We start from the raw sequence: 27,845 nt of genomic DNA on the forward strand, positions 1-27,845 counted from the left end.
TTACAAGGGAGAGAGTTGTATAAAACTCCGTCTTTTATTTTGCATACTTTTAATCTCATAACACAAAAAAAAAAACACAATACACAACACCCAACCCTGCTGGCAGAGGGAGGGAGGGGGTTAGGGCTTGAATCCCTTGTTTCCTGCCTGGGACTTGGGACAGGAGAGAAGATAATCATCAGCAGAGGGAGGGGGGGTGGGACAGGGCCAGTTTAGGCTGCGTGGGGACACTATACAGAGGAGGGCGCAGGCTTCCTTCCCAGTGGGAGTTTCTAATCTACTTCTTCCATGCGAGAGGCATCCTCATCGCCCTCCAGTGGGGGAATCTCATCAGGAACAGCAGCACTGGGCTCCTCTGCTGCCACTTCATCCTCATCAATGCCTAAAATTAAAAGAAAAAAAAGTAAGTCTCACAAGAAAAACAGGTTAGAACTTGAGACCAGTCCCACAACTAGCCATAAGCTCACTAGACTCCAGCTTACCCAGGCCAAGTTTGATCATGCGGTAGATGCGGTTGGAGTGGGTCTGGGGGTCTTCCAGGGAAAAGCCAGAAGAAAGCAGCGCAGTTTCAAACAGCAGCACGACCAGGTCCTTGACAGCCTTGTCATTTTTGTCTGCTTCCGCCTTCTGTCGCAGCGTCTCCACAATGGGGTGGTCGGGGTTCATCTCCAGATGCTTTTTGGCCATCATGTAGCCCATGGTGGAGTTGTCTCGAAGCGCCTGGGCCTTCATGATCCTTTCCATGTTGGCTGTCCAGCCATATGTGCTGGTCACAATGCAGCAGGGGGAAGACACAAGCCTATTTGAGATTGTCACCTGTGGACAGTTAAAAGAGTTCAGCAGGGTAGGGTGGCAGCATCTGTAGTCAGGAGGCTCATGGCTACTCTAGGCTAGTTGAGACAAGCCAAGGGCAAAGCCCAGCCAAGAACAGCATCCAGTCCCTGAATTCAAGCCCCAGGACTGACATATAAAATCTCACGACATAGTTAAGGAGAAATAAACAGTATTGACAAGATCTATGAGTTATACCTGTAATCCTAGCTACTCAGGAGGCTAGGACCTGAGGATCTTTGATGCTATGAGGCCCAGGCAGCAAAGAAAATGTATGAGATTGGGGCTGGGAAGGTGGCTCAGCAGAAGAGCATTTGCCCTGCATGCTTGAGACCCTGGGTTCGATTCCTCAGCACTACGTAAGCAAAAAGCTGGAAGTGGCGCTGTGGCTCAAGTTGTAGAATGCTAGCCTTGAGCTGAAGGAAAGCGCCCAGGCCCAGAGTTCAGGCCCCACTACCGGACCCCCCCCCCCCCCAAAAAAAAGGTAGAGCACACTAGCCTTGAGCAAAAAAAGCTTAAAAGACAGTCAGGATCTAGGCCATGTTCAAGGCCCAATACTGGCACAAAAAAGTTCCTACTCTAGCAATGATCCTCAAATGTGACTAAGAAACCAAGCAAGACATAAAATGATTTAACAGTAAACTCGCTGGGATCTCCACTAGCAGAAGTCTGACCCACAGGTGCAGGTGGTTACAAGTAGTATAACTTCGTCCCTAAATGGCTCACCTTCTCAACCTTTTTATCCAAGATCTCTTTCATGAGCTTGCAAAGGTTCTCAAACTTGGCTTTGCTCTCCTCCATTTTCTTTTTCTCCTCTTCATCCTCTGGCAGCTCCAGACCCTCCTTGGTCACAGAGACCAGGCTCTTCCCGTCAAACTCCTTGAGTTGCTGCACGCAGTACTCATCAATGGGCTCCGTCATGTACACTACCTCAAAGCCCCGCTTACGCACTCGCTCCACAAAGGCAGAGTTGGCAACCTGCTCTTTGCTCTCACCTGCAAGTTGAATTATTAAATGTAACCTTCCTAGTGCCAGTTCCCAGGAAGCAGGGATATGTCCCTCTACCTGTCCTTACCCACAGAACCCCTTTGGATCAAGACCCGGGTCCAACGCACCAGTGATGTAGTAGATGGACTTCTGTGTCTCCTTCATGCGAGAGACATATTCTGACAGAGAAGTCATCTCATCTCCAGACTGGGAAGTGTGATAGTGCAGCAGTTCAGAAAGGCGCCGCCGGTTAGTAGAGTCCTCATGGATGCCAAGCTTTTGGAATAGGAGAGAATAAATAATCCAACTGGAACCTGGTACTCTGAATGGGGAAGCACCCTACTTGCTAAGTGTGGTATCAGCAGAATTAAACATCAGTCTCACCTTTAGGTTCTTTGAGAATGCCTCATAGAATTTCTTATAGTTCTCTTTGTCTTCTGCCAGCTCAGAAAAGAGTTCAAGGCATTTCTTCACAATATTTTTACGGATGACTTTCAAGATTTTGCTCTGCTGGAGCATTTCCCGAGAGATGTTCAGGGGTAGGTCCTCAGAGTCAACCACGCCACGGATAAAGTCTGCAATCAGACATAAAAGTTCAGCACAGCTGGACCAGACCTGACTGCCCACAAAGCAGAAAAAGTTCTACTCTTCCCACAAACCTCTGCTACCTAGCGTGCTGCAAAGGACCACTGCAATAAACTGGAGATCTATAACCAACCAAAGACACTCACTCCTAGGCAACAGCCTCAGAGATACTCACTGAGATATTCAGGTATTAACTCATCACAGCTATCCATGATGAACACACGACGGACATAGAGTTTGATGTTGTTCTTCTTTTTCTTGTTCTCGAAGAGGTCAAAAGGAGCCCGGCGGGGGATGAAGAGCAATGCTCTGAACTCCAATTGACCTTCTACAGAAAAGTGCTGAAATAACCCAAAATTATGAGCTAATTTGAACACACTTCTTAGTCACATACACTAAAGCATTTAAATAAAACTAAACGGTATCCCAAGGATCACTGAGAAACTTCCTCTGAGCCAACACCAAATAAGTCTACAATGGTACTGGTTATACACAATCCGTGCAGAACATTAAGCCTGTGGGGTACATCAGAACCAATGGTCTGTTTCTCCATTCTGGCCAACTGCTTTCTCTGTTCCTAGCTACAATCAATTAGGCCACTTCTGTGCCACATTCCCTGTCAATAGTTTGCACCTGCTCTCGTTTAGTCCACACAAGGAAAATGAGAATAAACCTCACCTTGACTGCCAAATGATCTTCCCAGTCATTGGTAAGGCTCTTATAGAATTCTCCATATTCCTCCTGGGTGATGTCATCAGGATTTCTGGTCCAAATAGGCTTGGTCTTGTTCAGTTCTTCGTGATCAATGTACTTTTCCTTAATCTTCTTAGTCTTCTTTTTCTTCTCCTTACCACTGTCATCTTCCTCATCTGATCCCACATCTTCAATCTTAGGCTTTTCCTCATCATCCTTTTCTTCTTCTTTCTCACCTTTCTCTTCCTCTGCCTCATCATCACTGATTTCCTTCTCTCGTTCCTTCTCCAACTAAAATGCCAGATTTAACAGTTAAAATTTTGGAGAATGCAACACCAGGAAAGCCAAGTCAGAGGACATGAGCTTCCAAAACAGCAGACACAGGTTCCAGCCCACACTTACATAGAGGGTGATGGGATAGCCTATGAACTGAGAGTGCTTCTTCACGACTTCCTTGACCCGCCTCTCTTCCAAATACTCTGTCTGATCTTCTTTGAGGTGGAGGATCACTTTGGTACCCCGGCCAATGGGCTCACCTAGGAAAGAATTGACTTTAAGTTTGGAAGATGTCATGTTGAACATTGACTATAGTGAAAATAAACTGCTTTACAAATACTAACCAGCAATAAATAAGCACAAGTATGGCTCAAATTGTCAACCACCAGCCTCCAGGTAAAAAACTAATGCTGCAGCACCCTGGGCCTGATTCCAAGGCCCTGTATCAGCACAGGAGGGCACACAGAAAGAGTGGCATTTGCTTACCTAGAGAACCCACCCCAGGGGCTAGTAAGGTGGCTCAGTGTTGGAGTGCTTGCCTCCATACATGTGGCCCTGGGTTAGATTCCTCAGCACCACATAAGCAGATAAAGCCAAAAGTGGTACTGTGACTCAAAAGGTAGAGTGCTAGCCTCAAGCTAAGGGACAGCACCCAGGCCTAGAGTTCAGGCCCCATGAAAAAAAAAAGAGAATCCACCCCAAGCTGCCCACTCAATGGGGACAGCCTACTCACCATGGTCTGCTCGGACAGTGAAGGAGCCCCCAGCAGAGGACTCCCAAGCATACTGCTCATCATCATTGTGCTTTGTGATCACCACTACTTTCTCTGCCACCAGATAAGCAGAATAAAATCCAACACCAAACTGCCCAATCATGGAGATGTCTGCACCAGCCTATAAAAGATTTCAATCCAAACAAGTTTAGAGAAAGTTAACAGGCAGCAACAGTGCTAAGTGGTGATGTGAACATGAGACATGCCATACCTGAAGAGCCTCCATAAATGCCTTAGTGCCAGACTTGGCAATGGTTCCCAAGTTATTTATGAGGTCAGCCTTGGTCATGCCAATGCCTGTGTCCACCAGAGTCAGGGTCCGTTCCTGAGGGTTTGGGATGATGTCAATTTTCAGCTCTTTGCCGCTGTCCAATTTGGAAGGGTCTGTCAGACTCTCATAGCGAATCTTGTCCAAGGCCTGCAAATACAAGTCATTTGATTCCATTTTTTAATATTTTTATCATGAAGATACTGTACAGAGGTTACAGTTCCTACCAAGCACTGTTAGCCCCTTTGTTTTTCCCCTACCATTCCTCCCCCCCAAACCCTCCCCCACGTTGTAAAGTCCATGTCTTTTTTATATTTAAAGAAAAATCAAGAAAAAAGCTGGAAGTGGTGCTGTGGCTCAAGTGGTAGAGTGCTAGCCTTGAGCTGAAGAGCACAGGGACAGTGCCCAGGCCCAGAGTTCAAGCCCCACGACTGACAAAAAAAAAATCTCATTTGCTATCCTTGCATTTTTTAGAAAATTATACAAAGTGCTTTCCTAGCACTCGTGAAGCCCCGGATTAGATTCCTCAGCACCACACAAGTAAAAGCTAGAAGTGGTGCTGTGGCTCAAATGGTAAGAGTGCTAGTCTTGAGCAAACGAAGCTCAGGGACAGTGCCTAGGCCCTGAGTTCAAGCCTCAGGACTAGCAAAAACAAAAGTATTATACAGTGGAATTAGCAATTCATATAATAGGTTATTAAGTATAACCTGTTTTGGGACACTATCACCCATTCCTTCGCTTTCCCCTAGGTTCCAATTAAGGCCCCTGACCTTAGCATAGTCGATTTTCCACATAATGAACACCAGGACTGCCATTTGTTTACCCTTACTCCAACTTTCATGCCCCCACCAGAAAGATCCCTCCCACAGTTCTATTTCCTGAAATTTGATAAACAGGGCTTTGTGTATAGATACCCTCAAATTTACTGGCCTTTAATATTTAAATGTCAGTTTACAAGTTTACATTAGTTTTCCCTGTGATCCAGGACACCTTGCCTTTCAAATAATTAAGGGCAAATTCTTTTGACTAGTGATGGTTTATTCCTCTTCAGAAATAGTCCTCAAATATTACACTACCCTTGCCTCTTGTAGTTAGAAACCACACTGCAATACTCACATCAGAAGCATTGGAAATCAACTCTCGAAGGAAAATCTCCTTGTTGGAATAAAAGGTATTGATGATGAGAGACATAAGCTGGGCAATTTCTGCCTGAAAGGCAAAAGTCTCCACCTCCTCCTCTCCATGGTGCACTTCCTCAGGCATCTAGAAATAAGAGTAACCACCATTACTAAAGAACTTGATGATCCTATCAATCACTAAACCTCCCTCAAGTCCACCTGAGTTTCAAACCCTTTCACACCCAAGTCTTGAGGTAGGTACTGTATCTTCCATTCCCTCGACTGAGAAGTGACTTTTTTGTAACCGTACAGGAACTCATTTGGAGTGGAAATGTAACATTTCTCCACTAAATGCAAAGCCACACTTAGAACAGCGTGAGATCTGAGGCCAAGGTTCTCAGCATGGATTGGTCTGCTTGAAATTCGGCAATGCCGGCCCTACTCTACCTATTCCGGTCAGATCACCAGGTCACTCGCTCAGGGGCTGGTCGGAGTCAGCAGCCACAATCTCTTCTTTAATTTGGGGCAGGACCAAGTTTAATGACCCCCTGCAAGGCCTCTGGTCTGCTGAACGGATTGGACTGTGCAGTTGCCTCCAGCCAGGCAAGGTAACCCGACTCGGTCACACGCCACTAAGGCTCAACCACATCAGGACAAAGGGGCGCCGGGCAAAGGCCTCACCGGGACCCCACACTAGGCGGACTAGTTAAAGACCGAACACCGCAAAGATGGTGGCCGAGGTTGTCGGCAGGGCCCACGCGAGGAGGGGGCGCCACTGTGCACCTTCCTATCGCCCTAGCATCCGGGCATTGGGGCGGGGCGCCAGGCTCCAGAAGCTTCCAGAACAATCTCGGCTATCAGGGAGGGGCGGGGGAGAGACCCACGAATCTTCCCAGCCCTGCCCTCCCCAGCCCCGCCCCCCAGCCTCTGCAGGAAAGATCTGGAAGCATAGCCGGCCGGAAGCGTGCCTCCCCACGCCGCGAGCCCCACGGAAACAAAGCGGGGAGCAGACACGCGGGTCCGGGCGCGCTGAGTCACTGCGGCCTGGGCGCCCCGAGGCCGCGCCGGCCTCCCGCAGGCGCGTCCGGAAGTGGGGGGCCAACACGGCCCCACGCCGACGGGGCCGCCACGTGCGGGCGCCCCCCCCGCCCGGGGCCCCGCACCCCGCCCGTCGGGCCGCCGCTCAGCCCCCGGAGGCGAGCGCTGTGCGGGCGGGCTTCTGCAAGAGCTGCCCGCAACCCCCCGAGCCGGCGCCCCCACCGCCACCCCGACCTGCGCCAGGCGCGTCGCCCCGCACGCCGGCCCGGCCCGGGCAGCCTGGCCTGCAAAGGGCCGGGCGGAAGGAAGCAGCCCGCGAAGCGGGCCCGAGGGGGACGCCGAGGAGGGAGGCCGCGGCTTTACCGTGCAGGAAAAAGAGCTGCGGTGCTGGACGGCGAGGTGGGCCCGGACGGCGTGGGACTCGCACGCGGGGAGCGCTGCGCGGGGCTGACTCGAGAGAGCGGCCGGCGCCCTCCGACCGGCCTATATAAGGCGGAGCACCCACCGCGGGCCCCGCCCCGGATCCCTCCGCCTGAAGGAGCGTGCGCGTCCGCGCCGCACCTGCCGCCGCCGCCCGCCGTGACGTCATCGTGGGGAGCGGGCGGGGGAGGGGAGGCCGGAGAAGCGGGGAGCAGCGAGCGAGGGGGGGTGAGAGATGCAGGGGAGGGAGGCCGGGGCCGCCGCGGCCTCCGGGACGGAAGCCTCCCTCCAGTTCGCAGCCCCGTCAGTCACGTCAGGACGTGACCTCGTCAAACCGGGACCAGGAGTGCTGTGTGGTGTGCGGGGTGGGCGACGGCGAGGCCCTATTGTTCCCCCCGAGTCGAGCGCAGTCAGAGCCGGCCCTGGGGGGCACCGCCACTGCCGCTCCCCGACCCGCTTCCCGAGGCCTGCCGCGCACACCCCCATCCGGCCCCAGCCCGGCTCCCGGGGCGCACACGGCCCCAGCCGGGGGCGGGGGAGGGGCGCCGCCCGGGCTGGCGGGGACTTTTTGCGGGCTTGCGGCGGACGGAGCGGCGGTGCTGCGATCCATCCTTCCAGCAGTTTCCAGGCTGGTCTCGGCCCCGCCCCGCCCCAAGCCCCGCCCCTCCCTCTGCGGCCCCGGCCGTGCGCGAGTCCGTGGCGACGACCCCTGCGCCGCCGCGCGTCCTGCGGGCTCGGCGTGCGGGGCCGGGGAGCCCGCGCTGCTCGCGTGCCGGGGTGCGGCGTGGACGGGGCGCGCGGCCGGGCCCTCGTCCGTGTCGCAGCCGCTGTGGGCACCATTGTTAGCGAGCGGGGACGGGGTCGCTCCCGGGGAGAAGCGCCCCGCACCCGCCCGTGCGGCTGGCTCTTCCGCGGGGTTCATTTCCCCACCCGCGTCCCTCTCCGCGCTTGGACCTGGGGAGGGGGCAGGGTCCCCCAGGATCTGAGCAGCGTGCCGGAGCTTCACCGGCTCCTGGAGACGCGGGCCTCGCCGCCCTCTGGCGGGCGAGCCGTCCTGGCCCGCCCGAGGCCCCCGGAAGGCCCGCGGGGGAGAACGGCCGCTCCCCGCCCGGGGCCTGGGAATGCCCGGCCGCCTTGCTCGCCCGTGCGCACGGCCGCGGCGCCCGGGGACGGGCGGCGCTCCTTTCCCTCATCCTCCCCGGCGCCGTCCCCGGCTCTCCTGGATCTGGGTCATTGTGGCCCGGGGGACGTCCGTGGACTTGGAAAGGGACGCTGGGTGCTGCTCCCAGGAAGACCCCCAAGCAGGAGCAGCCTTGGAGCCCGGGGGGTCTCTCCAGCTGACCCTGTTCCCCGACTGGAGACGTAGCTCAGGGGTGCTTGTGCTTTCAGGCCGGGCACCAGGAGTGGCCCAGGCCTGTAATTTTAGCTCCTGGAGGCTGAGATCTGAGGATTGAAGCCAGCCCAGGGCAGAAAAATCCTGAGACTTATCGCCAGTCCATCACTGGGGAGGAGGAAGTGGGGCTGTGGCTCACGTGGTAGACATCAACCTTGAGCAGTAAAGCTGGGGGACAGTGCACAAAAAAACTATATTCTCAGGAATCCAAGACAAAGGCTAGGGATCTGTTCTGCCTTGCTCATGATTAAAAGCAGTTGGGGTGAGTCGATTTGTAGCCAAGGCTGGCCGAGAACTCACTGCAGCTCAGTCCCTGTGTTCTACACCAGCACTGTGCTGTGGAGGCAGGCCCAGCCCATCCCCAGTTCTCAGATGAATGATCAAATGAATGTCAGTAGACTTGGTCCTGTGTTTGTTTTGCCAGTTCTGGGGCTTGAACTCTGGGCCTGGGCACTGTCCTGAGCTGCTTTTGTTCAAGTTGAGCACTCTACTACTTCAGCCACAGTGCCTCTTCTGGCTTTTTCTTTGTATGTGGTACTAAGGAATCGAACCTGAGCTTCATGCATCTAGGCAAGCGTTCTACCACTAAGCCACATTCCCAGCCCTCTTGGTGTTTTCTAGATGCAACTGTATCATCTGAGAACAATTTTCTACTATTTCCCATCTTTTTTTCTTTTTTTTGTTGGTCGTGGGGCCTGAACTCTGGGCCTGGATGCTGACCCTCAGCTCTTCAGCTCAAGGCTAGTGTTCTGCCACTTAAGCCACAGCGCCACTTCTGGCTTTTTCTGCTTATGTGGTGCTGAGGAATCGAACCCAGGGCCTCATGCATGCAAGGCAAGCACTCTACCATTGAGCCATCTTCCTAGCCCCCCCCCCCTTTTTTTGGTAGGTGTGTGTACTAGTGGTTGAACATAGGTCCTTGCACTTGCTATGCCAAAATTCTGAGCCATGCCCTCAGCTATGGTTGGAGAGTTTGTTAGGGTGTGTGTGTGTGTGTGTGTGTGTGTGTGTGTGTGTGTGTGTGTGTTGGTACCCAATGACTCAAGTTCTCAGGACTGGCACTGTACCATTTGAACTATGCCTTCGGTCTGGTTAACTGAAGATGGAATCTCACAGCCTTTTCTGCCTGGGCATGATCCTCTAGGTCTCCTGTATAGCGTGAGCAACTAGCACTTAAGTGAAATTCAACTTACTTTGATTTGGGAGCAGGGTTGTTTTTGGAACAGTGTCTGGCTATATAGGTTTGTCTAGTCTTGAACTTGCTTTGTAGTCCAGTCTGGCTTTGATTCACTATGCAGACCAAACAGTGGTGTAAAACTCAAAATCCTCTTACCAGCCAGGAGCTGGTAGCTTACACCTGTAATCCTACCCACTCAGGAGGATGAGATCTGAGGCTCTTGGTTTGGAGCCAGCCCAGGCAAGAAAGTCTATGAGACTCTTATCTCCAATTAACCACCAGAAAACCAGAAGTGCAGGTATGGCTCAAAGTGGTAGAGCACTACTAGCCTTGAGCACAAAAGCTCAGGGATAGCACCCAGGCCCTGTTTTCAAACACCATAACTGACAGAAAAATAATAATAAATTCTCCAAGTGTGCTTAAGAAAAAAAATAACCTAATGTTAGATTAAATTATTAGAACTGTAAATTGTGTTGTTAAAAATATCAAACAGACAAAATCTCCAACCCCTGTGGGGGAAAATAAAAAGTGACTTGGAGGCTGTGCAGGACATGTCTGGGAGAAGGGTGAGGCTGGGGCAGGGAGGCCGGGCAGGGGAGGAGAGCAGAGGCCAGCCCTTGCTGGAAGAGAGGATAGAATGTGGAGGCTGAAAGCCAAAGGTGATAGCATGTCCCTGTAGTGCCAGCACTCACGAGGTAAAAACAGGATCACAAGTTCCAGGCCAGTCTTCACTGCATAGTGAGGCCCTGACTAAGAAACAGAAAGTGGGTTCTGAGGGAGGGGAGGGCCAGGCACACCTCCCTATGCTTGGAGGGATAAGCCTGCTGTGTGTACCAGGAGAGTGACCGAGAGGGCTGGGTGAGTACTGGATCTGACAGCTGACAGGCCCCCCTGCTCACACCTGTAATCCTAGCTGCCCAGGAGGCTGAGATCTGAGGTAGTCCTTGAAAGTCAAAACTTGGGCAGACAAATCTAAGAGACACCTAACCCCAATTAACCAGCAAAAAGCCAGAAGGGAAGCTGTGGCTCAAATAGTAGAGTATCAGCCTTCAGTGAAAAAAAAAAAAAGTCAAGTTGAGGGGTCCTGGTGCATGCATGCACCACACACACACACACACAAAGAAGGAATGCAGGCAGGCAAGCTGACAGCTGAATCACTGAATCCTTGGCAAGAAGAAAACCCCCAGGCTGTGTGGCAGAGAGGGCCAGGACTTGTGATCTAAGTCATCCTCAGTTTATAAACTGGCATCTTTGGTAATCTGCGCTATTAATATGCATGTGAAGTGACTGGCCTTTCCAAGCACGTAGAATCAGGGGAGTGCCTACATTCTGCTTGCTTTGTCACTGCTCAGCCCCAAATGTCTGTTATCCTTCTCTGCACCTTTACCTACCAGGTCAGGTTTTTGACTTCAGCTTTCTTCATGCTCCAGGTCCCGTTGAATAAGCAGGTAAAATTCAGTAACCTGGAATCATTCATCCCAGAGTAGGTGATGGGCGGGCAGGGCTGGGGGGCGAGGGGGTGAACAACTAACTTGTTCTACTTTGTGTTGTGCCTCTCTCCTGTTCCTGGGCAGGCGCGAGCCTGTAATCCCAGCTATTCAGGAGGTTGAGATCTGAAGATTGTAGTCTAAAGCCAGTCTCCCCCCCTCTACCCCCACATACCCGGTCCTGGGACTTGAATTCAAGGCCTGGGCACTGTCCCTGGGCTTCTTTTTGTTTAAAGTTAGCACTCTAACAGTTAAGCCACAATGCCAGTTCTGGTTTTTTTCTTTTTCCTTTTTTGGTCAGTCATGGGGCTTGAACTCAGGGCCTAAGCGCTGTCCCTGAGCTTTTTTTTTTTTTTTTTTGCCGGTCGAGGGGCCTAAACTCTGGGTCTGGGCGCTGTCCCTCAGCTCTTCAGCTCAAGGCTAGCGCTCTAGCGCTGGAGCCACAGCGCCACTTCTGGCTTTTTCTGTTTATGTGGTGCTGAGGAATCGAACCCAGGGCCTCACGCTTGCAAGGCATGTACTCTACCGCTGAGCTACCTTCCCAGCCCCTGAGCTTTTTGTTCAAGGCCAGCGCTCTACTTTGAGCCAAAGCACCACTGTCTAGTTCTGTTTTTTTCTGTTTATGTGGTACTGAGGAATCGAACCCAGGGATTAATGTGTGAGAGGCAAGCACTCCACCACTAAGCCGCATTCCCAGCTCCTAAAGCCAGTCTTAGCAAGAAAATCTGGAAGCAAAGCTGTGGCTCACATGATAGGAGCACCATTAGCCTTGAGCAAAAAAAAAAAAAAAGGTAAGGGACAGCACCTAGGCCCAGAGTTCAAGTCCTAGTAGCAGCATATGCAAACACACACATAAGAACTTTGCTGCCTTTACTTGGCAGACTAGGGTGCCGGAGCCTCCAGTATTTTGGAGTCGGGTTGAAGATGGCGACTGTCTCATAATACTCTATCTTTCTGTCCCCTTCCCTGCCTGGAAACTCTTCCATGTGTGATGGACTGGGTAAGTGGGTTATCTTTTTCCATCCTGTAGACTTTTGGCCTTAAGTTTTCTGGAGTAAAACGGGCAGTTGGCACTGCAGGTTGAGAGGGAGATGCGTGCCAGGTGGTACAGAGGTGCTGGGGCACAACTGATCATTCTGCATCGCGATGGAGTCACAAATGTTATTACCCCGCTTTACAGTGGCTGAGGGAAAGGCCTGGTTCAACATGGCGGGGGATGCGGGGGGGGACCCCAGGTCCAGACATGGCAGTCTGGTCTTGTATGCATGGGGGGCCTCACCCCCATCACCCTCCCAAGTCCTCACCATCTGGGCTCCTGCTGCCCCTCCCCCCACGTCTCCCTTCCCTGGCTGTGGAGAGGATGGAAGTGGGGCTGGCAATGGAAATGGCTGAAGTAGCTGGCGCTTGGAGGCTGGGGATAAGGACCTTACCTGGAGGAGACGTGGTCATGCTAGTCCTGGTGACCGCGGTACCATCCACCCTGTAACCAGTTCTACAGAGCTGTCCTTAATTCCCTAACCAGCCCACGATCCTGTCATCATCCTTTTCCTTTTCGGTGGTATTGGGCTTTGAATTGAGGGCCTCGTGTTTGTTAAGCAGGTATTCTGCCACCTGAGAAAGCCCTCAGCCTTTTAAAAAATTTTTTTTGTCGGTTGTGGGATTTGAACTCTAGGCCTGGGCATGTCTATCAGCTCTTCAGCTCAAGGCTAGTGCTCTACCACTTGAGCTACAGTGCCACTCCCAGTTTTCTGGTGATTTATTGGAGATAAGAGTCTCACAGACTTTCCTGCCCTGGGCTGGCTTTGAACCGAGATCCTCAGATCTCAACCTCCTGAGTAGCTAGGATGACAGGCATGAGCCACCAGCGCCTGGCTTTAACTTTTTTTTTGGGTCCAGTCGTGGGGCATGAACTCTGGGCCTGGGTGCTGTCCCTCAGCTCTTCAGCTCAAGGCTAGTGCTCTACCACTTGAGCCACAGCGCCACTTCCGGCTTTTTTCTTTTTGCATATGTGGTACTGAGGAATCGAACCCAGGGCCTCAGGCATGCAAGGCAAGCGCTCTACCACTAAGCCACCTTCCCAGCCCCTGGCTTTAACTTTTGAGTTGGGTGTTGCTTTGTCCAGACTGGTCGTGATGTAATCCTATTTATACCTCTTTCATAGGCATGCCACTATGCCTGACTTACTGAAATAGTAGGTCTCCCTAATTTTTTTTTGGTGGGGAGGTGCCTGGGCTGGCCTCAAAGCTTGATCTTCCCAATCATTGCCTCCAGATTAGGTAGAATTATAGGTATGGGCCATCCCTTTCACAGGAGCCAGAGCCACGCCACAGACTGCATGCACATAGCAGGCGCTAGAAAGAATCAAAGGTTCTCCCCAGCAAAGCCCTGGGAGAGCAACTGTCCTGGGCAGGGGCTTGGGCGGGGTCGTGCCGGCCCCTACTGGGCACTGTCCTGCAGACTGGAGCTGGAATGCCACCTGTTGTTTGCAGGGAGCACCAAGCCAGCCCTAGCTGCAGAGGGAGCTGGAAGAGCTGAGTGAGCCTGGCTGGCACAGACCACCGATGGGTGGCAGGGGTTGGAACTCTGCCATCTCCACAGTGCCAGTTTGTCCAGGACCGAGATGGGCCTTGAAGGACCTGCATGGCTGCTGCCAAACCAGCCTCTGCCCGGGATCTGCGGGCTGGCCTCTGGCCCACAGGCAGTCTTTCTGGTGTGTGGACTTAGGCTTCAGGCAGGGCTGGCCGGCCAACAGCGCTGCTATCTCTTTAAAGTGACTCTGCACTTCCCTGCTCACATCCATTTTGAGTTGCTATGGGTTTAATACTGAGAAGCACTTAGGCTTTGTTTTTTTAGAACTGGGGACCTCTCTCACCACTATACATTACACCTGCCACTACCATGCTCTTTCCATAGTCTCATCAAATAATAAAACTAATACACTCCAACCCATAGATTCACCTGAGGCTTCATGTCTATGTGCAAGGAAAGCTGATTCTCCCGGAGAAGGAAGGGCTCAGCATTTCACCTGAAGACTAAAAAGAGGCGCATTGCTGTGACAGTGGCAGCCACGCTATGAGCGCCGCGGTGGGCAGGCTGCTCTGGGCGGCGATCTCAGGCGCATCCAGCCTGAAGTCTCAGCTGCCTGGGGACAAAAGCAGCTTTTTTTTTTTTTTCCTTTGGTTGGTTGTGGGGCTTGAACTTGGGCCTGAGCGCTGTCCCTGTGCTCTTTCACTCAAAGCTAGCACTCACTTGAGCAACAGCGCCACTTCTGGTTTTCTGTTAATTAATTGAAGGTAGAGTCTTATGGACTTTCAGACTTTGCTGCCTGGGCTGGCTTTGAACTGCAGTCCTCATATCTCAGCCTCTCAAGTAGCTAGGACTACAGGCATGAGCCACTAGCGCCTGGTTTGTCAGATTTTTTTTTTTTGTCAGTTGTGGGGCTTGAAATCTGGGCCTAGACGCTGTCCCTCAGCTCTTCAGCTCAAGGTGAGTGCTCTACCACTTGAGCCACGGCACCACTTCCAGTTTTTTGTTGGTTAATGGGAGCTAAGAGTCTCATGGACTTTCCTTCCCGGGCTGGCCTCAAACTGAGATCCTCAGATCTCAGTAGCTAGGATTAGGGCATCCAGCTTGGCAGATTGTCTTAGCCAGCCCTTCTGAGCAATGCTTCCCCTTTCCAGTCATGTGGCCTAAACAGCGCTCCCTGTGTCATGAACTATCACTGCAGCTACACAGGAGCCGGCCAGTTTGGGGCATCTGTATTAGAAGACTTTGGGGAACTATCTCAGTGGTTTTCTTCAGCATTAAGTACAAAAAAGAAGCTGATTGTATCTCAAGTTTGCCTTTTCCTCCTTTGAGTCGCTGCTGGAACAGTCTGGGAGTGAGGCACAGAGGTATGTGTGTGTGTGTGTGTGCATGTGCATGCACGTGCTCGTGCAGGCACGCTGCAGGTGAGGTTGTCACTCAGGCGGACGCACTGCGGCATGCATTTTCTGAGGGCTCCTGGGAGCCAGGTGCAGCACTTCAAGTTCAAAAAGACAAAGCTGGGGCTGGGAAGATGGCTCAGTGGTAGAGCGCTTGCCTTGCATGCCTGAGGCCCTGGGTTCGATTCCTCAGCACCACATAAGCAAAAAGAAAAAAGCCAGAAGTGGCGCTGTGGCTCAAGTGGTAGAGCGCTAGCCTTGAGCTGAAGAGTTGAGGGACAGCGCCCAGGTCCAGACTTCAGGCCCCACAACTGGACCCCCCCCCCAAAAAAAAAAAAAAAAAAAAGACAAAGCTGGAGTAAAATATAGACCCTAGCCTCATCCCAGAGCTGGACAAAGATAAAGAGGCTTGGGAGAAGGTAAGTCACTTTTCAAAAGTTCTGGGCAGAAGAGGAAGAAATGACACTGCTGGCCGGGGTTGGTGGAGCATCAGGAATGTTCAGGGAAACAGAAACGTGTTCTAGGAAGATGGAGTGACATACCCTAAATTGGTTTCCAGCCCATCCATGTGTGGGATGGACTGGAAACCTGGAAGTTAGTTCCCAAGGCCAAGGCAGGAGGTAATGGGAGGGCCTTGGGAAGAAATTCATGGCCTACTGGGGGCTGCTGGTGCTAAGATGCCTTGCCAAGGCTCTAGTGTTTGTGAGAGAAGATGAGGCAGGACAAGGAGAAAGAACTCTGGTTTGTACTCACCTTGCCTCAGCCACACAGAGGGTACCGGGATCACTCAGGGACCCACAGTGTTGTTTTGCTAGTAAATGATTTGAACTTAGGGCCTTGAGTTTATTCAGCTTGCTTGCCAAACTGGAACTGACTCTTGAGCCACACCTCTAGCCAGACTTGTCACTGGTTATTTTGGAGATGAAGTTTTGTGGACTTTTCTACCCAGCTTAGTTTCAAACCATGATACTACAGACCTCAGCGGCTTGAGTAATCACAATTATAGGCATGAATGAGCCAGTGGCAGCTGGCAGCCCACAGCTTCTGAAGCTGGTAGGGAAAAAAGAATATTTCCCACTAGCTCGGACATGTATTCTAGCTTGATGAACTAGCGCTGATTCAGTGCCCAGCACAATGGTATACTCAACTGTCCTAAAATCTTGACTTCTGCTTAAGCCAGGTTGCTGGTGGCTCATGCCTGTCATCCTAGCTACTCAAGGGGCTGAAATCTCAAGATTATAATTCAGAGCCCGCCCAGAATGAAAGTCTCTGAGACTCTTATCTCCAATAAAGTATACACACACACACACACACACACACACACACACACACACTTGGCCAGGCGCCGGTGGCTCAGGCCTATAATCCTAGCTACTCAGAAGGCTGAGATCTAAGGATCACGGTTCAAAGCCAGCCTGGGCAGATAAGTCTATGAGACTCTTATCTCCAATAAACCACCAGAAAATGGCAAGTGGTGCTGTGACTCAAGTGGTAGAGCGCTTGCCTTGAGCTGAAGAGCTCAAAAAAAAAAAAAAAAAAAAGGAAAAATAAATGCCAACAGGACTTGACATCCCCAGTGAAAGCACTTCCTGTGAGAAAGGGCATCTTCACGGAGCAAGGCTGCAGCAGTCTGCTGGTCTGGGCCCAGGGCGTGAGCAGCCCGGCAGTGGCAGCAGTACCTGCCGTTCTGGGAAGAACCTGAGTTCCATACCCGAGGGCCAGTTCTGGGGAGCACTGTGACCAGAGCTCTGGCAACTATTTCTCCAGTGAAATAGTACCACAGGCCAGGGGGGCTGGGGGTTAGTCCCTCATGGCTCCAAATCAAACTACCCCTTCCCAGGCCAGAGTTTGGGAAGAGAAAGGGGAGGTACAAGTTCAAGGAGGACACACAGGCCTTGTTCAGGGAGGCTGGCGGGCTGGGCTGTGTGAGGGATGGGTGCCAGGTAAGGGAGAACCCCTCGGGCCTCAGACTCTTCCTGCCCAGGGACGTGGGAGTCCAGCCAGGAGCTGGGGGAGGAGCTGGCCAGTTCTGCCGAGCTCATTCCAGAGACTGAGGACTGAGTGGAGGCAGGGCGGGCACCAATGCAGACAACACAGGGTCGTCTCCATCTGGGGTCCTAGGAATGAAGGAAAGAGCAGCAGAGAAAAACTTGGCCTTTCTTGGTCTGGTCTGATCCACAATCCGAGTGTCCTGGCTCCGGGCCTGTCCTTCCGCACAGCGCCAGCAGGGGGCACTGGAGCCCTCTGAAGCCAAGAGCCTAGACCCTCCCCTCAGACCCAGGCCCTCCCCTCAGACCCAGGCCCTGCCCCGACGCAGGCCTAGCTGGGGCATGCTCACATGGCTACCCACTGCCCACAACTGCTAACCTCTCCATCCCCGCCAAGGCGTTAAGCCATGGCTCAAGAACACAGGGAGCCATGGAGGAAAAAAAAAAAAAAAGATTTATTTACTCAGCCTCAGAAGGCACCTGGTTTTTGTTGAGTATAAAAAAGGCAATAAAACGGCAACTGTACAAGGCGCGTGACAGTGGACAAGGCACCGGAAGCAGGGGAGGGGACACGAGAAGGGGGAGGAGGCACACACAGATGGTACACTGGCCAGCCCAGCTCCTTGATAGAGGCACACTTCCCTGTCTCTACCTCAGCCTCTCTGCCAAGGTAGCTCTCGAGCCATTGGGCAGAGGTGGTGCGTGTCCCCTCCCAACTCTCCCCTCAGGCCACCAATGTGCTCCCTCCCCAGGGCCTGGACATCCGGCCGGCCCAGCACGGGCCTTCAGAAAGCAGAAGTCAGCTAGAAGAGCAAACCTCCAGATCAGCCCCGCTCGTCTCTGGCAGAAGGAAGTGGGCAGCACGCGGGCAGTGCAGTCCTTTTGTCCCCCTCAGTCACACAATTGCCCGGAAGAGGAAGGAGACGATGGCCCCCAGTGCCAGGCCCAGACAGAGGAAGAAGGCCATGATGGTGCCTGCCGTCCCGGCCTCCGACGGTTTCACTTTCCTAAGGGAGGGCGGGCGGGCAGGACTATGGCAGGTGGCCTGGCCCTGCCCCAGCCGTGAGAATCTGGGGTTGGGGAGCTAACTATGTGAGCAACCCATCACGTCCCAACCCCGCCCCGGGCCACCTCCTACTGCTCTGCTGTGCAAGCTCAGGGCCCCTCCACTGCCCCGGCTACTGCTCGGATTAGGGTCCTGCCAGCCAGCTCCCCCTCAGCTCTGGTTTTTGTTTTTTTTTGGGTCCAGTTGTGGGGCCTGAACTCTGGGCCTGGGCGCTGTCCCTCAGCTCTTCAGCTCAAGGCTAGTGCTCTACCACTTGAGCCACAGCGCCACTTCCGGCTTTTTGCTTATGTGGTGCTGAGGAATCGAACCCAGGGCCTCAGTCATGCAAGGCAAGCACTCTACCACTGAGCCACCTTCCCAGCCCCTCCCCCTCAGCTCTGGGACCAGCGGTTTCCTCCTGCCCTTGCTCCCTCTACCAAGCGTCCCCACAACCAGTGGTAAACCCAGCCTCGTGCCACCAAGTTCCCCCCTCCCGGGCTGCTCACTTGGGCCCGAAGCACATGCAGAGGCTGGCGAGGTAGCCATTGGAGAAGGCGAAGGCAGCCATGAAGAGGATGAACCAGGCGTCGTGCTGGAAGACCACAGGGAGGTAGTGGCGCGGCTTCACATTGCACAGCAGCAGCAGGGGCACGAACACCAGGCGGGCCACCACGAGGCTCGGCAGCCAGCGGCTGTCCTTTCCGGGCTGTGGGGAACCGGCGGCAGCTCAGCCCCGCTGGCCCCGCAGCTCCACTTAGGACCACTGGGGTCTGGACTGAACCAGATTACGGGGACTTTGGGGGTGGGGGTGGGGAAGATACCAGGCAGGAGGACAGTAGAGCCTTCTGGAGTGCTGGAATGTTCTGTATCTTAATCTGGGTAGGTATTCTATATCTTAACTTGTAGGCTGAAGATTGGCAGACCTAGTTCTATGTAAACTCTATATGGACTTAAAAGAACATCCCTAAACTGGGCGCTGGTGACTCAGGCCTGTAATCCTAGCTACACAGGAGGCTAAGGCCTGAGGATGGTGGGGTGAAGGCAGCCTCCTCTCAAAAACAAACACAATAAAACAGCCTGAGATTCTTATCATAGTCTAACCAGCAAAAAGAAAGCTGAAAGGAGAGGTATGGCTCACGTGGTAGAGTGTTAGCCTTGAGTGGAAAAATGCAACCAAGAGCTCAAGGCTCTGAGTTCAAGCCCCAATACCAGCACACACAAAAAAACAAGCCAAACCAAACATTAAAATAAACATGGCCCCCCGTAACACAGTGCTGTCTTGGGGTTTCCTTTCCGGATCGTGTCTATACTCTTCCTCCCCTCCCCCGTGAGCCCTGGGGCCCTTCTTCCACGTACCCACATGAAAACAGCTGTGAGACTCCGGCCCAGCCAGTCAAAGATATTGAAAGTCAAGAAACAGGACACAGGAATGAAGTACTTTCCTGGAAGAGAATGAGACAAGGGGGGAGACAGAGACGTGACCCCCTTTCCCACTGTCCTCCTGAACAATGGAGAGATGCTTTCAGTACAGGGAAAGGGGAAGAGCGGAGGGGGGCAGCTGGGCAGAGGGAAACCCTGCTCCACACTGCTCGCAGACCTGCCCGGGGCCCTCTGTCCCCAGCCTGGCAAGGGTGGCTTCCTCACCCCAGTCACTGTTGCCTGCAATGCTGGATTTGACCTCAGAGGTCACAGCAGGGAACAAGCCGATGGTGATGGTGAAGATGAAGCAGACGGAGAAAGCCAGGACTGAGATCTGGAGAAAGGGGAGGGGATTCACCCAGCTCCCTGTGTGCTCATGATGGCTGACAGGATAGAACACCAACTCCCACCTGAGACTCCCGTGCGCACGCACATACGCATACACGCACACACACGCATACATACACACACACACACACACACACACTCCACTCTAAAGGAGGACTAGTCTCAAAAGGAAAATGGGGCAGGTGGGAGGGTACACCCATCTCACGTTCTTGAGGATGGCTTTGACAGAGTGGCTGGTGGACTGGGAGGTGGGGACCGTCACCCTAGACTCTTCTTTGATAGCTCTTGCCTCCTCTCCTGGGGGCTGACAGGCTGTGGAAGGATCTTGAAGGCATGGAGAGGACAGAGAAACCAGCTTAACTGGAGGTAGACAGCCCTTAACAGGTCCATGACTATACCCTCACACTGCCCAGCTCTCCCCTCCAAATCCTCTTAGCCTGAGCCTCCTCTGCTCCTATTACTACGGGTGTTTCCCCCTCCCCCAGCCAGGGCCTCAAGTCCACATGCCTGGCGCTCAGGACCAGCCAGGGGCTCCCACCGTGACTCCTGCTGCCCCTCCCAGCTTCCTCCGGCCACTGACACCTTTACTGATGAGGTCCAGCTTGGTCTCCTGCTCCCCGGGCCCCTCCAGCCTGAGCTGCTGGTAGTAGCGGTAGAATTCCTGTCACGTGGGGGGACAGGTAGTTAGGGAGAAGCCTGTGTCTCCCCCAGGTTCTGCCACACAACCCCCCCCCCGCCCCCAAACTTTCTCCCTTCCCTCACCAGCTGGGGCAGGGCCAGGTAACAGATGATGGCCAAGATGACGACCACGCAGGCTGTGATGAAGTACCCAAAGGCACTGTCCGACAGCTCCGACTTGCCTGGGAGAGGCAGCGCTGTGAGCAGAGGCAGGCCCTGCCCTCCCCTGCCCCCCCAGCCACGCCAGCCCCGTGAGGACTCACTGGCGATGGCACAGATCATGGCCACAGAGGCGAAGAAGCCGGCCAGGCCCTGGCCACTCATGATGGGAGCTGTGTAGCTGGTGGGCAGGAGGCCGGCCAGACCGAACAGGCTTCCCTGGAGGATGGCGCCGAACGCTGCGGAAGACAGCAGGCCTCAGCAGGGATGGGGGGCGGGGGGAAGGAGCCGGGGGTGCAGGGGCCACAGGAAAGCAGGTCCTGCGGTTCCCATGTGTGCCCAGTGAGTCAGGAGGCTAGGCTGCCCTCCTCACTGGCCCCCCCAACCAAAGGCCATGCTGCTCAGGCTCGACTCCAGGTGCCCATGGCGTCCTCCCCCGCTCCCCACTTACAATTAATGAATACTATCTTGACCATGGTGATGACAAAGAAGGGGAGAGGGTCCATCTGCACCTTGACCAGGACAGCAGTGACCAGGAACACCAGCAGGATGGCCACCAGGCTGCCCAGGATCCGCACAGACTGGGAGACCCTGAGGGAAAGGCCAGGGGGGTGGGCTGGGGCTGAGGCGGGGTGGGGCAGGCTGGGGCTGAGGCTGGGGGGGGGGGGGCAGGCTGGGGCTGAGGCGGGGGAGGATATGCTGGGGCTAGGGGAGGGGGGAGGCCGAGGCTCAGGCAGGAGGTGGGGGGCAGGCCAGGGCTGGGGCTCAGGTGGGGGGCAGCAGGCAGCAGGGGCCTGGCTGGCAGCTGGGGCGGGTGGTGCTCACTTCTGGTGCAGGAAGGAGTTGAGGCAGGCAAACACCAGCAGTGGCAGCATGGCACACAAGGTCATGACATTGTTGAAGATGGCACTGAGAGAATTCCTCTCTGGCAGAGGTGGTGCGGGGGTGGCCTCAGCCTGGGCGTCCTTGCTCAGCTGAGCAGTGACCAAGGACACATTGCTGGGGACATCCAGGCGGGTGGTGAAGTACTGCAGGGGAAGGGGAGGGAGGGTTGCAGACTATTTTTTCCGGCCCCGGCACGGACCTGAGGCCTGCAGGTCCAGGGGCCCAGCCCCATCCTGGCTCAATTCTTTCCCAGACTCACCCTAGTGGCCGTCATGAAAAAGTTCCAGGGGAGCAGCGTCCCCAGGCCCAGCATGAAGAAGATAAGCCAAACAGCTTTGTATCTGGGAGAAGAGGAAACAGGGACCACGTGACACAACACCGGACGCTCCTCAACCTCATCTCCCTGCTGGCCCAGGTCCATGCACGTGTATGTGCCAATGTGTGTGTGGGGGGGGGGTCAGGTGGGAGGAGTAGGTGGGAGGGTGTGTCCTAGGCCTGGGAATGGGGCAAAGATGAGCCAAGGGAAGGGAGCCAGTGACTGGATGGCATGGCACCTTTGGTGCCAGTCCTGGAACACTCAAGGACCCCTCAGCCTGGGCACTGGGCCGTGTGACCCACATGGTAGAGATGGTTTTGGAACTGAGGGGCTGGGGCGGGTGGCTGAGAGAGTGAACAAACATCCCTCCCCCACCGGGCAGGCAGGCTATGAGCAGGCTGCCTGGCCAGGAGTCGTGTGGTTCCCTGAAGAGGGTTCTGAGGTCAAGAAACTCCCAGATCATTCTGGCCCTAGAAGAGTGGACGGAGTGCCTGGGAAGTGAGCAAGCTCCAGACAGAACTGGCTTTGCGGGTCACACCGCCTAGGGCAGCAGGTCTGAGCCACTGGACGTCATCTGGGTCTGAGGATAAATAAGGGCCATCCAGACTTGGCCGGGTCTCCGTCCTCTAAGTAGGCCTTGCCTGCAACCTTAGTGACCCACCATGGTCACCAGATGTCTGCCACAGCCTCCCACAGCCAACACCCTGTGCTGATAGCACACAGGCCTGGCCAGGACTCAGGAACCTGGACTACCACAGGCCTCCTGTGGGTAACCCAAACCGACAGTCTAAGCTATTCCCATCAGTCCTCAATGCCTTCATATGCTACCTTTGTGCGGGGGAGGGAGGTGTTAGTTCTGGGACTTGAACTCAGGGCTTGGACACAGTCCCTGGAGCTTCCCACTCAAGGCTGGTGCTCTAGCACTTTTTTTTTTTTTTTTTGCCAGTCCTGGGGCTTGAACTAGGGCCTTGGCAATATCCCTGAGCTTCCTTTGTTCAAGACTAGCACTCTACTACTTGAGCCACAGTGCTACTTCCAGTTTTTTCTGTTGTGATTCTGAGGAATTGAACCCAGGGCTCCTCTAGGCAAGCACTCTACCACTAAGCCACATTCCCAGTCCTCTACTTTTTTTTTTTTGTAGTTAATGGGAGATAAAGAGTCTCATGGAACCTTGATCTTCAGATCTCAGACTCTTTTTTTTTGGTGGTTGTGGGGCTTGAACTCTGGGCCTGAGCGCTGTCCCTCAGCTCTTCAGCTCAAGGCGAGCACTCTACCACTTGAGCCACAGCGCCACTTCCGGTCTTCATGGACTTTTTTGCCCAGGCTGGCTTTGAACTGCGATCCTCAGATCTCAGCCTCCTGAGTTGCTATGATTACAGGCGAGAGCCACCAGCGCCAGGCTCTCAAACTCTTGAGTAGCTAGGATTATAGGCATGTGAACCACCAACACCGGCTCCTCATCAGCTACCTTTAAAACACTAAAGGCCTGGTTCAGAGGCCCAGATGCAGGGGAAAACTCCAAGGCAAGGTCAAACAGGGCAGAGACAGAAGAGGGGTCAGGAAACCAGGGCAGCACAACAAGGGGGTGAGTGGGAAGAGGGCTTCAGGGAACAGCCAAGAAGGAGGGCTGGCTAGGGCACCACACCTGGCCAGGCCCAGCCCAGGACTGTCGGCACATGATGTCCCTTCCCTATGAAGCGACAGCCCCACCTGCATTTCACAAGTGGGGAGATGGTCTCACAGAGGTGGAGCTAAGCCTTCAAAACCCAGAAGTGCCTGGCCATACTTTGGCCTAGGAGGAGACACAGCGGACAGGGAGAGGTGAACAGCTTGAGGGCCTGGCGTAAAGCACAGGCCGGAGATCTACAAGGAATGCTGGTACTACTTCATCGTTTTTTTCCCTTTTCTTTTTTTCTTTCTGTGCCAGTACTGTGGCTTGAACTCAGGGCCTAGACGCTGTCCCTCGGCTTTTCCACCCATGGCTGGTACTCTACCACTTGAGCTACAGCTCTACTTCCATTTTTTGGTGGTTAATTGGACTAAATCTCAGACTTTCCTGCCCCAACTGATCCTCGAATTTCCGTCTCTTAAGTAGTTAGCATGTCAGGCATGAGCCCTAGCGCCCAGCAACTTTCTGAAACCCTAGGTCCATCGGAGAAATGGAATCAATGGCGCCTCTTCCTCGAATAATTCATCCTCCTGACCCCGGCTGCAGGTCTAACTGGAGGGAGTTCAGACAGGCTCCACAGGCAGGAAGGGTAGATCACGAAGCAGGGTGGCGGAGGTTATCTGAGGCAAAGGTTCCAGGGCAGCCCCCAGGGACAGGGCAGTTCTGCCAGATGTGCTCTGGAATGAAGGCCGCTGCCAAGTGTCTCCCACAGCGGTGGCGGGAAGAGCCAGAAGCTGCTGGCTGGCTGAAGAGCAACAGTGGAAACACTGACAGGCTAGGCAGGGGCTGGGGCCTGCCCTGCCCACTCTGCCCACCTTCCTTGCAGCCAGGAGCGCATAGTCCTGACTCAGAGTTACCTGGGTGGGGGCCAGTCATGGAGGCAACCTATATTCCAAAGACCAAGAAAATGGGCCCCATGGAGCCCTATCATTCATTCTCTGCATCCCCAGCCCAGCTCCACCACCCTCGCCTCACCCCACCCCTAGGTACCTGTCCTGAGGCTGTTGACTGGTTGTCATGCTGCCAGGGTGCTGGGCTGTGCCGGGGTGCTCTGCTGTGCCTGGCTGGCAGTTCTCTCCGTCTGGCGCTTGCTGGGGGTCAGAGGCAACGTGAGGCCAGGCCTTGGTTCTCCTTCAGCTGGACACGAAGCCACGGGGTCCCACCTTTCAGGACCACTGAGCTGGGTCCCACCCGCCCGGGCTGACGGCCCCCTCCCTCCCCGCCTGCTCAGACTCCAGCGGGCTCTGGCCTGACCGCTGCTGCCACCGCTATTTTTATCCAGAAGCCAGGGCAGTTAATAAGCTGAGAAGCAGGAGGGTGGAGAGCAGAGAGAGGAGAAGGAAACAGGATTGAGAGGCAGGAAGAGACAGTCAGACAGTGAGACAATGCAAGGACAGATAGGAAGACAAAGGACAGAAATCAGTGGAGGGCAAAGATTGGGGGGAGGGGAGAAGACGCCAGATGGAAAACAATCAGATCTGCAGGCAGGCAGAGGCCGCTCAGGACCTTTCCACCTTCCCACCAGCCCCCAGCAGAGGCTAGGCAGGGTTTGGGAGTGCCAGTCCCCTCTTCAGGGGACAGGGGACCCTGAGCACAGCTGCACCTATATATTTCTTTCCAACCACTGCCTAGGGGCTTTCTAGTTCTCAACCCATTTTCCAGGAAAGTATTTCATAATGGGTACAAAGACACACTCCTTTCCATAGCCCAGCCCCATCCACCTCTGACCCCCAGTCCTGACCCCAAGGTCCTCCCATCCCCCCCCTCAGTTCCTCTCTGACCCCGGCACTGAACTCTTCCCCTTTCTTAGAGTGGCCTTCAAGGGAATATTGGAAGGGGTGGGGGTCAGGCCCCAACTGGATAGTCCCAAAGCTCCAGGCACTTTGTCCAGGTTGCCCTCTATACCCCTCTCAGGCAGGGAGGGGAGTACCCCACTCCAGCAGATCTAAGGGCTAGGAGCCTTCTCAGCAGCTAGCAGGAAACCAGGCCAGCATGCCCCGTCCATCCCCTTGCTGGCCCAGCTCTGGGCCAAGGCTGCTGTCCAGAGAAGAGGCCAGGCTTCCCCAGTACCCTGTCCCTGAACTCACCGGATGTACAGAGTCAACAGATGGAGGGGAGCCAAGAGAGCCCAGCTGGTCCCTAGGAAGGGGTCCTATCTCAGGCTCAGGCACGAGGCCTGGTCCACCGGGTCCTGCGTGGGGGTCCAGAATGAAGAAAGGTAGCACAGGACACATCAGGAGAGAAGACTCAAAGCCAAGTGCTGAGAAGCAGAGGGAGATAAAGCCACTAGGTAGCAGGGAGATAAGACAGCTGGGAGTCTCAGCAGGAGAGCAGGGGGCGGGGCAGATGAGCTGCAAGGTGCAGCCTACCGAAACCAATGCAGCCAGTGGCCCCTCTGTGGGCTTCTCCACCCTTCCCATAGCCCACCCTCGGTGACCCCCACACACTCAGATGGTCTTCCTCAGCCCCCAACACACACACCGGAAATGCAGAGGGGAGGGGCTAAGCACACACCTCCGGTCAGAGCACTCCTTCCAATCAACAGGTCTTCCTCAATAAGCACTTCTGCATGCCAGCCAGCTTCTGCTCTAGGCTCTGGAGAACACAGTGGTTGAACAATAGCTGCTGGCATTTCCTAGAGAACCTGAGGGCTTTGCCGGGGACTGGAGAAAACCACCCAGGACTGAGGTTTCTACTGGACAGTATGGAGGGGACCCCCCCAACCACACCCACCCCTCCACACAGCCCATGCTCCAGCCCCTCCTCCCCACAAGGCAAAGTTAGACTAGAGAGGCTGGGGTGGAATGAAGAGCTGCCTTCCGTCAGCAGGACTAGCCCAGGCTGCAAGATCAGCCCTCCCCCTGCTCTCAGCGGTGGGCATCTCAGTCCTGCAGCCCCTCAGGCAGCCTACAGTCCTGCCCTCCTGCTAGCATTCCATTCTGCCAGCCAGCCAGCCTTGCGGTATGTTCTTGTGGCACTCACAGGTCCTGGGGCTTGAACTTGGCCTGGGTGTTGTCTCTGAGCTCTTTTGGTCAAGTCTAGTGCTCTATCACTTCCAGCTTTTTGGTGGTTAATTGGAGATTAGAGTCTCACAGACGTTCCTCTCAAAATTCCCAGATCTCAGCCTCTTGAGTAACTAGGATTACAGGCGTGAGCCGCTGGCGTCTGACTTTCTTGTCTGTCTATGACAAGCAGCAAACCAGAAAGTGCTATCAGCTCAGAGCATCTGGTGACCAACCCTTCAGCCACAGAAATGGGGCAGCCACCAAAGGGAGCCCCTCCCTGTGCTGGGGCTCCCAACACTTCTCAAGTACCCCAACTTCTACACAAACCCTGGTGCTACATCTATCTCCATTCCCCAGGATCCCAGCTGTTACCTGTGTAAGCCCCCCTTCCCCCACCTCACCAGACCCGCTTGCCTCCTAATTACCCAGCTGCTGGCGGAGGCTCTGAGAGGTTGAGTCACTTGCCTAAAGCCACAGAGCTATTACGGATTCAAACTCAATACACAGCTTATTCTAGGTTCCTTGTGGGGTGGCAGGGGAGGGAGGTATAAAGACGGCTTCTTCCCAGCTAGCTGGGGAACCCGGCAGGCGGTCCCTCTGCTCCCATGAAAGGGGAAAACTAGGGTGGAGGTTCAGGTCATTCTCCCACATCCCATCACACACACGCACGCACACACACACGCACGCACACACTGCCCGGCACGGAGTCCTCACACCCCATCCAGGGCCAGACCCAGGGTCTGCAGACGTCCAAGAGGAGTGGAGGGAAGGCTGGGAAGAGGCCCGGGGCCGAGTGAGGGGCCGGGGTGGAAGCAGCCGCCGCGGCTCGGCCCGAGGCAGGGAGCCTGGAGGGCGCGTTCGCGTCCCGACACCCATTTATTCACTCTCCCGGGCAGCACACGCGGACGCGCCCCGCGGGGCAGGCCGGGAAGGGAGGTGAAGGGACGGACGCCCCCCGCCCGGTGTCCCCGCCCGCCGGCGCGGCCCCTCCCCAGCACCGACCGGGCCGAGCGGGGATTAACCGTCCCCCCGCCGGCCGCTTGCACAGGTCAGCGTGGCCACAACCGTTTTCGGGCCCTGGAGCTAGCAGGCCGCCCACGCCCGGGCTCGGCCCGCGTCCGCCCCGGGTTCCCCGGAGCCCCGGGCCGAGTGCGCCACGTGCGGCGCGCCTCCGCCCTGCACGCGCCGCGCGGGGGCTCCACCGCGTCCCGGGCCAGGCCTGCCGGCCAGCGTGGCAAGCAAACACCAACAGCCGCCTCCGGTCCACCCTCACCCGGCCTCCCCCCGGCCTCAGCCCGGCCCCGGAGCACCTGCTGGAGAAGACCGCTCCCGCGCGCGCGGACATCGGCGCGCTCTCCCGCCAGC

At 55.0% G+C, this 27,845-nt stretch overlaps 2 protein-coding genes across 4 annotated transcripts; both read right to left on the reverse strand.

Moving 5' to 3' along the window:
- Positions 1-15: 15 nt before the first annotated feature.
- Positions 16-22,186, reverse strand: Hsp90ab1 (heat shock protein 90 alpha family class B member 1). Of its 2 annotated transcripts, none has more exons than XM_042671862.1 (12): positions 22,182-22,186; positions 5,529-5,675; positions 4,356-4,562; positions 4,106-4,265; positions 3,499-3,632; positions 3,082-3,387; positions 2,579-2,744; positions 2,203-2,393; positions 1,947-2,094; positions 1,558-1,826; positions 483-816; positions 16-382 (listed from the first exon to the last, which is right to left on the reverse strand). In XM_042671862.1, exons 2-12 carry the CDS (start codon positions 5,673-5,675, stop codon positions 273-275), a joined length of 2,172 nt encoding a protein of 723 aa, XP_042527796.1. In that variant the 5' UTR covers positions 22,182-22,186; the 3' UTR covers positions 16-272. The 2 variants fall into 2 exon arrangements, with proteins under 2 accessions (XP_042527796.1, XP_042527795.1); XM_042671861.1 differs by lacking the exon at positions 22,182-22,186 and adding an exon at positions 6,932-7,038.
- Slc29a1 (solute carrier family 29 member 1 (Augustine blood group)) lies at positions 17,395-27,845 on the reverse strand. 2 transcript variants are annotated; one of them, XM_042671866.1, is made up of 15 exons: positions 27,791-27,845; positions 25,990-26,070; positions 25,563-25,666; positions 24,466-24,566; positions 21,750-21,831; positions 21,431-21,633; positions 21,057-21,196; positions 20,710-20,844; positions 20,531-20,628; positions 20,351-20,429; positions 19,974-20,092; positions 19,646-19,754; positions 19,358-19,443; positions 18,508-18,707; positions 17,395-17,963 (listed from the first exon to the last, which is right to left on the reverse strand). In XM_042671866.1, the coding sequence occupies exons 4-15, from the start codon at positions 24,492-24,494 to the stop codon at positions 17,852-17,854; spliced, it is 1,392 nt and encodes a 463-aa protein (XP_042527800.1). In that variant the 5' UTR covers positions 24,495-24,566; positions 25,563-25,666; positions 25,990-26,070; positions 27,791-27,845; the 3' UTR covers positions 17,395-17,851. The 2 variants fall into 2 exon arrangements, with proteins under 2 accessions (XP_042527800.1, XP_042527799.1); XM_042671865.1 differs by lacking the exons at positions 25,563-25,666; positions 27,791-27,845 and adding an exon at positions 26,458-26,475.

The sequence above is a fragment of the Dipodomys spectabilis genome, unplaced genomic scaffold (genome assembly GCF_019054845.1).
Source record: "Dipodomys spectabilis isolate Male_0828 unplaced genomic scaffold, ASM1905484v1 ptg000669l, whole genome shotgun sequence".
Lineage (NCBI taxonomy): Eukaryota > Metazoa > Chordata > Mammalia > Rodentia > Heteromyidae > Dipodomys > Dipodomys spectabilis.